A 13,559-nucleotide genomic window follows, 5' to 3' on the forward strand; every position below is an offset into this window, starting at 1 on the left:
CTAGGGTCTGATACACTCACTGCCCTGTGTCCATGTCACTAGGGTCTGATACACTCACTGTCCTGTCCTGTGTCCATGTCACTAGGGTCTGATACACTCACTGTCCTGTCCTGTGTCCATGTCACTAGGGTCTGATACACTCACTGTCCTGTCCTGTGTCCATGTCACTAGGGTCTGATACACTCACTGTCCTGTCCTGTGTCCATGTCACTAGGGTCTGATACACTCACTGTCCTGTCCTGTGTCCATGTCACTAGGGTCTGATACACTCACTGTCCTGCCATGTGTCCATGTCACTAGGGTCTGATACACTCACTGTCCTGTCCTGTGTCCATGTCACTAGGGTCTGATACACTCATTGTCCTGTCCTGTGTCCATGTCACTAGGGTCTGATACACTCACTGTCCTGTCCTGTGTCCATGTCACTAGGGTCTGATACACTCACTGTCCTGTCCTGTGTCCATGTCACTAGGGTCTGATACACTCACTGTCCTGTCCTGTGTCCATGTCACTAGGGTCTGATACACTCACTGTCCTGCCCTGTGTCCATGTCACTAGGGTCTGATACACTCACTGTCCTGTCCTGTGTCCATGTCACTAGGGTCTGATACACTCACTGTCCTGCCATGTGTCCATGTCACTAGGGTCTGATACACTCACTGTCCTGTCCTGTGTCCATGTCACTAGGGTCTGATACACTCACTGTCCTGCCCTGTGTCCATGTCACTAGGGTCTGATACACTCACTGTCCTGCCATGTGTCCATGTCACTAGGGTCTGATACACTCACTGTCCTGTCCTGTGTCCATGTCACTAGGGTCTGATACACTCACTGTCCTGTCCTGTGTCCATGTCACTAGGGTCTGATACACTCACTGTCCTGCCATGTGTCCATGTCACTAGGGTCTGATACACTCATTGTCCTGCCCTGTGTCCATGTCACTAGGGTCTGATACACTCACTGTCCTGTCCTGTGTCCATGTCACTAGGGTCTGATACACTCACTGTCCTGCCCTGTGTCCATGTCACTAGGGTCTGATACACTCACTGTCCTGCCCTGTGTCCATGTCACTAGGGTCTGATACACTCACTGTCCTGCCCTGTGTCCATGTCACTAGGGTCTGATACACTCACTGTCCTGTCCTGTGTCCATGTCACTAGGGTCTGATACACTCACTGTCCTGCCCTGTGTCCATGTCACTAGGGTCTGATACACTCACTGTCCTGTCCTGTGTCCATGTCACTAGGGTCTGATACACTCACTGTCCTGTCCTGTGTCCATGTCACTAGGGTCTGATACACTCACTGTCCTGTCCTGTGTCCATGTCACTAGGGTCTGATACACTCACTGTCCTGTCCTGTGTCCATGTCACTAGGGTCTGATACACTCACTGTCCTGTCCTGTGTCCATGTCACTAGGGTCTGATACACTCACTGTCCTGTCCTGTGTCCTTGTCACTAGGGTCTGATACACTCACTGTCCTGTCCTGTGTCCATGTCACTAGGGTCTGATACACTCACTGTCCTGTCCTGTGTCCTTGTCACTAGGGTCTGATACACTCACTGTCCTGTCCTGTGTCCATGTCACTCGGGTCTGATACACTCACTGTCCTGTCCTGTGTCCATGTCACTAGGGTCTGATACAGTCACTGTCCTGTCCTGTGTCCATGTCACTAGGGTCTGATACACTCACTGTCCTGTCCTGTGTCCATGTCACTAGGGTCTGATACACTCACTGTCCTGTCCTGTGTCCATGTCACTAGGGTCTGATACACTCACTGTCCTGTCCTGTGTCCATGTCACTAGGGTCTGATACACTCACTGTCCTGTCCTGTGTCCATGTCACTAGGGTCTGATACACTCACTGTCCTGCCATGTGTCCATGTCACTAGGGTCTGATACACTCACTGTCCTGTCCTGTGTCCATGTCACTAGGGTCTGATACACTCACTGTCCTGTCCTGTGTCCATGTCACTAGGGTCTGATACACTCACTGTCCTGTCCTGTGTCCATGTCACTAGGGTCTGATACACTCACTGTCCTGTCCTGTGTCCATGTCACTAGGGTCTGATACACTCACTGTCCTGTCCTGTGTCCATGTCACTAGGGTCTGATACACTCACTGTCCTGCCCTGTGTCCCAGGGCCTGGTTCATTCAGTTATTTCCACAGAGGCTCCAATAATTCACCCCAGTGGCCCTCACCTGCCCTGCCCCACCCTCTTGATTGGTAGCACACATCCACGATCCTGGCGAAACAACCGCCTCTCCTCAAACAGGATTGGAAGAATCCCGCTGGGGAACAGTGACATCTCAAGCACATTCCCCTTGGTGCCAGAAACTGATCTGTCCACAAGAATCGATCAGTGCCAGAAAAGTAGCATGAGCAGGGGTGAAAAAGCTGGTTGTCTGCTCCAAAAACAGATTATAACCAAGCCCTTTGTGTGTAGTTCAGTTTCATTCCTGTAATTTAACTTATGGAATATTAAGTTTAGCTGCAGTTTAAATCATGACAAGTACATATCTCACTACATTCCATGGTAACGATATCTTTACGTCTGTAATGTGATCCAACAACACTGATCAAAATCCTGAGATCTAATGTAATAGAAAAGATTTTAACTTATTCAGTTGCCTTGAAGCAGTGGCCTTGGAAATAGGCTATTGTTCAGGGTTGTTCCTTAGTTGCATGTCTTTTTTTTGAAGTTGTCAGTTTTTTTGAAACTGTTTGTCAGCTTTTCTGAGCTTTGTAAGTTGCCATCTCTGGAAGTGTGATTGTAGGGTGAGCATTGGCTCAGGCTGGGCTGTGGTGCCTCGGCGGTTAATAGCCTCCGACACTCATTGTTCCAGGCTCTCACATGAAAAATTACCACTTCAACAAAGCACCGGAAGGACATCTGCCACCTTTGAAACCATAACCCAAGGAGGAAAGGGAAGGGGCAGGGGACAATTGGCAGAAAAAGGAGAGCGGGAGACAGTGTAGGCTCTGAATCAGACTAGGAAGAGAAGAGAAACCACTTAAGCCACGTTTATTATAAAACATTATCACAAAAGATTTCTACCAGCCAGAGGAAGTGATTCAATATAACTTCCTGGGCATATATCTGGAGAAGAAAGCCCAAATGGAGTCAACCATGTTTTTAAAGGCCTTATCTATTTACCTATGTATTCTGATATGGTCACTTTGCTCAGTTAGACAGTAATCATTATAGCACACATGTCTTCTGAGACTCGGTGAGTTATTTACAGCTGTTTATTTTGTAATCTGGAAGTAATGTTGATATCACAAGACCTTAAGTCACATGGGAAAGATCGGTGCTGTTTAGTATCAAAAGCAAAATCATAAACACAATCTTTTCATACACATTTCCAATTCTGCTATAGATACCACACAGCAGAAATCTCTCATGGATCTGTTAGAGTCACAGGCCTAGAAATTCAGTATAGCCACGTTTGGGGCACTACAGCATGGCGTTCGCTAACTTTTGCGCCCGGCGCAACTTAGCGCCACATTCGCCGATATTCAGTTGCATCGCCCCAAGAGGTTGCTGCTGCGCTAAAGCAGGCGATGCACGACTATCATTAGGTGCTAAGCCGGCGATCCGGGGCGCAAACACCGAAGGCGGGCGCAGCGCAGGTGCGGCGAGTTGCTCATTGAGGCCAGACAGTCAGGCGCCGGTCAGCACTTAAAGGGGGAGGGTGGAATTGCTTGGCTGCCACGCCCTGCACACTGCAGCCCTAAGGCAAGGCCTGAACACTGCTTCTGGAACAGCTCCACGCCCAGGAGAATGGAGAAGGCCAGGGAGAGAGCGCAGCGCTTCGGCGAGGGTGACCTGAGGCTGCTGGTTGGCGCAGTGGACCGCAGGCGCCATATCCTCTTCCCTGAGGGTGGCAGGAGGCCGCTGCCCGCCGAATATCGGAAAGCATGGAGGGATGTGGCAAACAGGGTCACGTCCAACAGCGTGGTTGGCAGGACACCAACCCAGTGCCGGAAAAAATTCAACGACCTCACTCGGGTTGTCAGGGTGAGTACCCTTTCCAGTATCCTCCTCATCCCTGCATGCGCACCTCACTTTATGGCCAAACAGGTCTGAAAGCCCTAATGGCCAGCCCTCAGCCAGCAGCTATGGGACTGTCATGAAAAGCACTTGCGCAATCAGGACTTTAGACACTGTCAGGGCTATTCGACCATGGGAGGCAGTGCAGGCAAGATCAGGGCTTGACACTGTCAGGGCTAATCGAACATGGGAGGCAGTGCGGGCAAGATCAGGGCTTGACACTGTACTTAGAGGCGGTCCTTTCTCTTGCAGGCCAAGCTGGCGCATAACAGAAGACAGCAGCGACAGAGCGGGGGAGGCCGTCCTGACCTGAAACAGCTGAGCGACCTCGAGCAGCGAGTGGAGCGGATCATGGCAGGCCGGCTGAGTGGCCCCGTCGCCACTGGAGATGCTGACCCTGTTCTGGGCACCAATGGTAAGGTCATCACCTTTTTGACCTCTCCCTTTCCACTTGCGCCTCACGCCAGCATCCTTTGCCACTATCGAACCAATGCAGTGCACTGCAGCACTCATGCCTCCCTCGCTGCCGCCCTGTCCTCACTCTAAAGCAACTCTTGTGCCTCCCTGCTTTCAGATGGTGACTCGCCAGGTGAGGAGGCGGCCCCTCAAGCTGGCACTGTGTCCGAGTCAGACATAGAGGAGGAGGAAGAGGAAGCCAGCCCATCAGGGACACCCTCAGCCGAGGCAGCCCATGGCCATGATGGTGACATGTCTTCCCTGGAGGGGAGCAGGGGGGAAGGGTCGGAGGATAGTGAAGCTCCGGGGACCAGCGGGCTGCAGCAACGCGGGAGGGATGGGGAAGCTTGGCGGCCTTCTCCCCGGAGGGCGAGTGCGGCCTCCAGTCCTGCTACGGTGAGCGCAGAGGAGGTGCGGCTCCTAGCGGAAATGGGCGCCCAGGCTGAGCGCAGGCACACTGAGCTCATGGCTGCAGTGGCAAGGATGCCTGACTCCATAGAGTCACTGGCAAGGAGTGTGCAGGAATTCGGGGCAGCACAGGCCAGGAGTCTGCAACAATTCAGTGCAGCACAAGCCAGGAGTCTGCAACAATTCAGTGCAGCACAGGCCAGGAGTCTGTAGGACATCACGGCAGCACAGGCTAGGAGTCAGCAGGACTTCGCTGCTTCACAGGCGGCTTCTAGCCAAGTGCTCAGTCGTGCCGTGCATTCACTGGCTGCTGTCATGCAGACACAGATCAGGGCCACACGGGCACTAACTGCTGCCACACTCGCTGGATTGGCCAGGCATCGCCGGGGCACTCGCTGTGCCGCAGCAGCCCAGCAGTCTGTGCCTCAGCAGATTGCTGCGCATGCTGCAGTGCTGACCCATGCGCGTGCCAATGTCTCAGCCGACCAGGGAGTGCCTGTGATCTGTCAGATTGGCAGCATTCCTGCAGCCAACACTGTCACTCCTCCATTGCAGCTGCCACCAGCTGTTGGACAGACTGCTGCCGCCCAAGCAGAGTTGGAGCAGTCAGCAGCCGGCCCCTCCAGGCCCAGAGCTGGTCCAGGCCGACCCCCAAGGGCATCTGCCGTCTCACCAGCCTTCCCCCAGCCTTGCTGCAGCCACTGGGGTCCCATTGAGGAGGAGCTGCAGGGCGGGTAGGGGCCGGTCACGGAAGCGAAACGGATCACCCTCGCAGGGGAAAAAGTAGAAGGTGTGGCCAAATGTTTTGTTTTACTTATAAAAGCCGAGACTGGTTTATTTGTTTCATATATAAAAGCCGAGACTGGTGTATTTGTTTCATATTTAAAGGCCGAGACTGGTGTATTTGTTTCATATTTAAAGGCCGAGACTGCTGTATTTGTTTCATATTTAAAGGCCGAGACTGGTGTATTTGTTTCATATTTAAAGGCCGAGACTGGTGTATTTGTGTTTTTTGGGGGGGGTTTCTCTCCATTAGTTTGTCATGTGGGAAGGAGTGGTGCAAAATGGCTGCCATTTATACTGCAGGAGGAGTCCCCTTTAATTAGCGCCCCTCGCGCCCCGCAGCGGCTGGGAACCGTTCCCCTCTACCAGTCGTTAGGGGCGCCAGGCACACAATAGGCCGGCGCCACTGAATTTCCGGTTTGGGGCGCACAAAGGGCGTTGCACCGTGAAATGACGTCAGGATCTGCGCGCGCAAAGGTTTTGCGCCGCCGCTAAATCTTAACTGAAGTTTGCGAGAGGCGCAGATCGCGCTGCGCCCGGGCGCTAGCCGCTTAGCACCCCACTTCTCCTCCTTCTAAGGCGCTAGCAGCTGGCGCAAACAACTGAATTTCTAGGCCACAGTGTTTACTTCAGTCATGTTTACTGAAGGAATGGAAAAAGTAAAAAACATCAGGTGCTTCTTTTGTATAGTAAGCAACATAAATATAAATATATATCCTATGAATGAATACCATAGTAGAAGAGTTCTTTTATCCTTTTATAGTTAACAAAAATTGGTCAGGTAGCAAGAATTTAGAAGAGAAGGAGGAAAGTAAAAGACAATGAGAAAGTAATAGGATGGAAGGCGAAAATGAGAATAGTGTCATAACATAAGCAAGCATGACCGAGTTGACTATGGTTAAACTGCACTAAACCACGTTGTAGACAACACTGGTGAAACATAGAAAGGATAGAGAAATTGAGTTACTAAATTACAATCCATTTTCCATGGGCTCGAAGCAAGCATAGACTGATGGAATGAAGGTCCTCTCTCTCATGGCTATAAAGGTCAAATAAATAAATAAGTCTGAGGTGATCTCAACCCAGTTTCTGATGGACAAAAATCTGAAGCACAACATTTTTATTTCAAGGTCCTACAGGGTGAAATGCTGACAGTTCTACATTGTAGGTGCAAGTTAGAGGCAGCCCTGGAGCAGATATTTTGTGCAGAACTCCCCCACGACATTAGGAAAGAGGACAATGGATTGTGGGAAGCTTTGTGACGTTACTGGGGCAGAGCTTCACAATGTCAAATCACGACTAGTTCAGCACAAATGGAGTAAAAATGAGTACGGGCCTGTTATTGAGCAGCACCCACCCAAACAGAGGTGCGAGGCCATCCTGAAATTGTTCCTCGGGCCTCATCTACATCTTTGGGCCAAGCTGCCGGTGCCTGTCTAGCCTCCACAGGCAGCTGACTCCACGAGATAAATGAATTTCAAGCCACTGGCAGTGGCCCTCAGGTAAGTTCCGGGAGGGGAGTTGGATCGGACAATGGGAGGACTGATTGGCATAACTGTGGAGTTGGCACAGGGGGATGGGGGGTGGCGGGGCACTCCTGCTCTTCCTGGCTTCACAGAAATGTTTTTAAAAAACCTACCTGAAGTTGGTGGCCACGGAGGTCGCAGAAGAATCTTGAGCGGGGTAGGCCCAATATCTGCCCCGCAGATTGGGAACAAATTTTGTAGAGGGATCCTTCAACAGGCATTACGCCCCTCATTACCATATTTAAGGGGCCCAAAGCCTATTTTAGGAGTTTGCCTGGGATGTCTAAATAATGGTCGCCACGAATTTAGCAGGGGAACCTGTAGTGTATGTGCCTTTAAGACAGAACTACTTTTACAGCTCCTGTATACTGTAGTACCGGCAGTGACCACACCTGTATATAAGCCTTGCGCATGCCTCTGTACCCCCAATCTTGAGACTACCCTCCTCCAGTAAATACCTGTTTATCGTTAAGTTACAGCATCTGTGTGGTTATTAAAAAAACAGCATACTCTCAGAATCATGGATCTAACAGTGGCGACGAGTGTCGATTCGAATCTACCTGCAACTCTGCATTTCCCTTCGAGGATTCGCTCCGGGAGGGCGGTGTAACAAAAAAAAAAGTCGAGGCCAGGAACACGGGCGTCGACCACGAGCAACCGCCCAATCGTCCGGCAGAGAGTGAACATCGCAGGGGAGGCTGTGGAGAGCCAGGCTTGGTTCCCCAGCCACGACGATCAGCAAGAGACTGACGACAGGTCCAGCGCAGACCCTTCCCGGACAGCGGCGGCTGGAGCCGACTGACGGCAGAGAGAAAGCCGAGCAGCGTCGACGGGGTAAGACAGAGGGTGACGCGCACAGGGCGCAGCCGGGGGTTGAAAACCGAGCAGCGTCGAGAAAAAAAAACAAACAAACCGGAGAGAGAGAGGGTAAAGCAACAGCCGGGTTCAGGACCGAGCGGCGTCGAGAAAAAAAAAAAAAAAAAAACGCGCCGAGCACAGCCAGGGCTCAAGGGCTGAACAGTGTCCACAGGGAGAAGAAGGGAGAGCGCAGGAGACGCCATTGAGCTGCGGAGAAGAAGGAAGAGCGCGGGAGATGCCATTTTTAGAAGCCGCAGCGGAGAAGGGCGAGCGCGGGAAGGAAGGAAAGCGCGGGAGACGTCATTTTGTGCCAGCGGAGAAGAAGGGGAAGCGCGGGAGACGCCATTTTTGACAGTTAAATCACACCCAGGGATGCCGAAGAGTGGCAGTATCTTTACGTTCGACAATGAAGTCGAAGATTAGGCGACATATGTGGAACGTATTGAGGTGTACTGCAGGGCGAATGAAGTGCCAGATGCTAGTAAAGCACTGGTTTTGTTAAATTCCATGGGTGCAAAAACTTATGGGTTACTGCGAAATCTAATAACCCCAGAGAAGCCAGTGAACAAGAATTTCGAAAGCATAGTAGAAATCCTACAGGACCACTTAAACCCCACACCGCTGCTGATAGCAGAACGATTTAAGTTCCATAAAAGGAACCAACACAAAGACGAAAGCAATGCTGAGTACCTAACGGAACTGCGCAAGCTATCGAAACACTGCCAGTTTGGAGCGGGACTAGCAGATACGTTAAGGGACAAGTTTGTGTGTGGGCTACAAAGTGAAGGAACCCAGAAACGGCTTCTATCAGAAAAGGATCTTATGCTGGACAAGGCTTTCAGTATGGCAGTATCACACGAAGCAGCCGCAAGGGGAGCTGCAGAGATACAACGGATACAAGAATATGGCACCAATGAAATGTCCTATGGAACAGGGAAGTGCTATCGCTGCGGCAGAACAACACACGACCAGAAGGATTGTTGGTTCAAGGACCAAGTGTGCAGACAGTGTGGGAAAGCAGGACACATAGCAAGAGTCTGCAGGTCTGGGAAGAAAACCAACAGTAAGAAATCTCCACAGGAGAAGTACAAAAAGGTACACCAGGTGATGGACAGTGGTTCAGACGAACAGAAAAGTGACACAGACACCGGAAGCAAGGAGCTGGGTTGTCTGAAACTACATAAGGTAACCAAAATGGAGGATCACCAGACTATCTGGGTTACACTCAAGATAGACGGAGTCCAAGTGAAAATGGAATTGGACAAAGGATCAGCCCTAACAGTCATAAACCAAAGGCACTACAAGCGGCTATTTTCACATATACCCTTGAAAGCTACAGAGATTGTCTTGAAGACGTATACGGGGCAAAAAGTCTACCCCAAAGGAAAAATAAGGGTGAAAGTGATATATAAAGGCCAGGAAATACCTAAAATGGATATATATGTATTGCCAGATGGAGGACCACCACTGCTAGGACGTGAATGGATCCGGAAGTTACAATTAGATTGGCATTCCATACAGGCACTGAAGGTTGAGGCCAAAAAGGATGATGACGTCACACCTGGACGACTGTCAAAAATGCTAACTGACGCAAAAGAAGTGTTCCAGGAGGGACTAGGAACACTAAAAGGCATAACAGCAACGATTAAAATAGAGGAAAATGCAAGCCCAAAGTTTCTTAAGGCCAGACCAGTGCCTTATGCGATCAGACCAGCTGTCGAAGCAGAGCTGGAAGGGTTGGAACATTCAGGAGTATTGTCCAAAGTGGACTGGAGCGAGTGGGCTACACCCATCGTTCCTGTAATGAAGAGCTCGTTGAGTAATACGCCTGGGGAACCAAAGAAGGTCCGCATCTGTGGGGATTTTAAGGTGACAGTGAACCCAGTCCTTCACACGGTACAATATCCGCTTCCACGAATTGAGGATATTTTCGCCTCGCTATCTGGAGGTGAACGCTTCACCAAAATTGATCTAGCCCAGGCGTACTTGCAAATGGAGGTAGAAGAAGCTTCGAAACAATACCTTACGATTAACACTCATAAAGGTCTCTATCAATACAACCGGCTGGTGTTCGGGGTAGCCTCGGCTCCGGCTATCTGTCAAAGGGCAATGGATCAAGTCCTGCAAGGGATTCCAGGGACCCAGTGTTATTTGGCCGACATCTTGGTCACGGGCGAAAATGACAGTGATCACCTCGCCAACTTGGAGAAGGTGCTCACCAGATTAAAGGAGTATGGGCTACGAGCTAATCGCCACAAATGCGAGTTTTTCCAGAAACAGATCTCGTATTGTGGCCACGTCATCGATGAAGAGGGGTTACATAAGTCCCCTGAAAAGATTGAGGCAGTAGTCAAGGCTCCAGCACCGGAAAATGTGTCACAACTGAGGTCGTTCCTCGGGCTGGTAAACTACTACCACAAGTTCTTACCAAATTTGTCCACGGTATTACACCCACTGAACACCCGACTGCAAACAGGGTACCATGGAAGTGGGATGACGAACGTAGATGAGCTTTCCAGAAGTGTAAAGAATTGAGCACATCAAAAGAGGTGTTGGCCCATTTCAACCCAGCGCTACCAATTCGTTTGGCATGTGATGCATCACCCTATGGTATTGGAGCGGTGCTGTCGCACAAATTCCCAGACGGGTTGGAGAGGCCAGTAGCCTTTGCGTCTCGGTCACTAACCTCAGCCGAGCGCAACTACGCCCAGATTGACAGGGAGGCCCTCAGCCTAGTATGGGGAGTAAAAAAATTCAACCACTATCTGCATGGGCAGAAGTTCACCTTGCTGACTGACCACCAACCACTTGTCTCCATCTTTAATCCTAAGAAGGGCATTCCAGTGATGACTGCACAACGGTTACAAAGATGGTCCCTGTTTCTAGGGGCGAATCAATATGAAATAGAATATAAAGGCATGAAACAGCATGGGAACGCTGATGGGCTATCGCGCCTGCCACTGCCTACTGTGGAGGAAGCACCAGCAGTGGACCTTATCGAGATATTTTATTCGTCAATAATTGAACGATTGCCAGTAACGAACGCGGATATAGAGAAGGAGACCCACAATGATCCGACGCTGTCTCGGGTATATGATTTGACGGTGAGGGGATGGCCAACACATGGCGACTCACTGTTGCCAGCATTCTCATCCAGAAGAGAACAGCTGTCAGTATGCCAGTGGACAGTGATGTGTGGATCCAGAGTGGTGATTCCACCCAAGTTAAGTGAGAGAGTGCTAAATGAGCTACATGAAGGTCATCTGGGGGGAGTGAAAATGAAAAGCCTTGCTAGGGCTTATGTGTGGTGGCCGGGAATCGATTCACAAATCGAAGACCTAACTAAGAGCTGCTCAGGATGCCAGAAGGTCCAAAATGCACCACCACATGCCCCTCTACACCCATGGGAGTGGCCCTCCTCTCCATGGCAATGGGTGCATATTGATTTTGCTGGTCCATTCATGGACTCAATGTTCTTAATAGCAGTGGATGCTCATTCGAAGTGGCCTGAGGTGATAAAAATGTCCTCAACCACTACAGAGAAAACGATTGCAGTCCTATGGACCATATTTGCCAGAAACGGTTTGCCAGAGCAGATTTGCTCTGATAATGGACCACAGTTTGTGTCCGAAGAGTTTCAAAAATTTATGAGAAGGAATGGGGTAAGGCATTACACATCCGCCCCGTATCATCCAGCCACAAATGGATTGGCTGGGAGGTTCGTACAAACGTTTAAGAAGGCGATAAAGGCCATGTGCGATGATGAAATTCCACTACAGCATAAGATGGACAATTTCTTATTAGCCTACCGAAACGCGACACATGCAGTTACCAACCAGACCCCGGCCATGATGTTCTTTAACCGAAGGTTGAGATCTCGTCTGGACTTGCTCAGACCAAATGTGCGAAGAAATGTTGAGGACAAACAATTCCAGCACATCAATGAGAAGCCGACAAGGAGCTTCAATGTAGGACAACCAGTCTTGGCCCGTGACTATCGAACAGAGAAATGGCAACCCGGAACGATATGCACGAGGCAGGGGCCATTAATGTACACAGTGGATGTCGAGGAGAACATTGTGAGACGCCACGTCGATCAGATCTTAGTGTCACAGGAACGCGTCAACCCCATGTCTCGAGTACCTGGGGATGAACCCGACATACCGGTAGCATCTACCTCAGAACCAGTAGCAGTGGAACCCGATGAACTACCCGATGAAAAGGGGTCAGAATCGCCTCTGCACCAAGAACAAGAACCTCAGGAAAGGCGCTATCCCGAAAGGGTCAGGAAGCCGCCCCAAAGACTGAATCTATAAATGGACTATTGTTGTTTAATGTACATGTTAAAGTGTTAATTGTTATTTGAATATTAGGGGTACTACTAATCTAAAAGGGGAGGAATTGTAGTGTATGTGCCTTTAAGACAGAACTACTTTTACAGCTCCTGTATACTGTAGTACCGGCAGTGACCACACCTGTATATAAGCCTTGCGCATGCCTCTGTACCCCCAGTCTTGAGACTACCCTCCTCCAGTAAATACCTGTTTATCGTTAAGTTACAGCATCCGTGTAGTTATTAAAAAAACAGCATACTCTCAGAATCACGGATCTAACAGAACCAACGCCTGCGCAGATTGGTGCCTGTCTATTGGGCGCAAGCTGTCCCAGTGCTAGATTGGTATACTTTACACCCAAAAAACAGCCGCAATGAATACCAATTTCTACCCCAATGTCTCCTTCCAGACTTCCTTACAATAGCAATCCAGAGTATAAAACAGGGCAACAAGAGGTGACTGAGAAATATTGATAAGTGTGCTCCTTTTACAGCACTTAGGATACAAGAAAATTCAGTAGAATCTATTTTCTCATTAATGTTATGTTTCCCAGCTATCCTCAAAGCACAAACAGTTTTTAAAGAGCAGAGACACTGAAATGGGATTGTAATTTAAATAGTACGGCAATTGTATGAAAACAGCAGAAGTGAGTAGTCAGATTGAGATAGAACTACATGCCGAGATGATTCAGTAGTCTGGATTAAACAGCAATGGGATTCGTTTGTTTCCATTCCCTTATGTCTTTTTTAATAAAAAACTGATTTTCAAAAAGAAAGTTAGTTAAAATGCAGCTTTCCTAATTTCAGCATCATACCTTTGAAGACATAATATTTTTAACTTCTTCATCTGCTAAAGCCTGGGTGCCCGCAATATCAGGATTGCTGCTGCTCATGATGCGGGACTGCATCAGTCTGGATCCCACATGGGCAGCGCTGGAACGCCCCACTGTATAATAACGACTCTCTGGTAAAATGGGTGCCCCCCCTGCTGGAACTAAAGAAAACAGTCTGTGTCAGTGTAAATGTCAAGTACAGTTCAATCATACCTGGGTGACTGACAAAGAACAAAACTAGGCTTAGGTTCCAGGCACACACAAAAAAATCTTGTCTCAACCTGTGGGGATTGAAATATTTAATAAG

General features: G+C 49.5%; 1 protein-coding gene across 3 annotated transcripts in view; it reads right to left on the reverse strand.

Moving 5' to 3' along the window:
- The window catches only part of dock8 (dedicator of cytokinesis 8), a 430,422-nt gene that overhangs the window by 82,921 nt on the left and 333,942 nt on the right, over positions 1-13,559 (reverse strand). For all 3 annotated transcript variants that reach the window (XM_085984337.1, XM_085984330.1, XM_085984345.1), the window contains exon 22: positions 13,235-13,413. In XM_085984337.1, the coding sequence (XP_085840463.1) occupies positions 13,235-13,413 (179 nt within the window). The remainder of the gene's footprint in view (positions 1-13,234; positions 13,414-13,559) is intronic.

Source organism: Somniosus microcephalus, chromosome 1 (assembly GCF_052327205.1).
Source record: "Somniosus microcephalus isolate GS21.2 chromosome 1, FLI_Smic_1.0, whole genome shotgun sequence".
Taxonomy (NCBI): domain Eukaryota; kingdom Metazoa; phylum Chordata; class Chondrichthyes; order Squaliformes; family Somniosidae; genus Somniosus; species Somniosus microcephalus.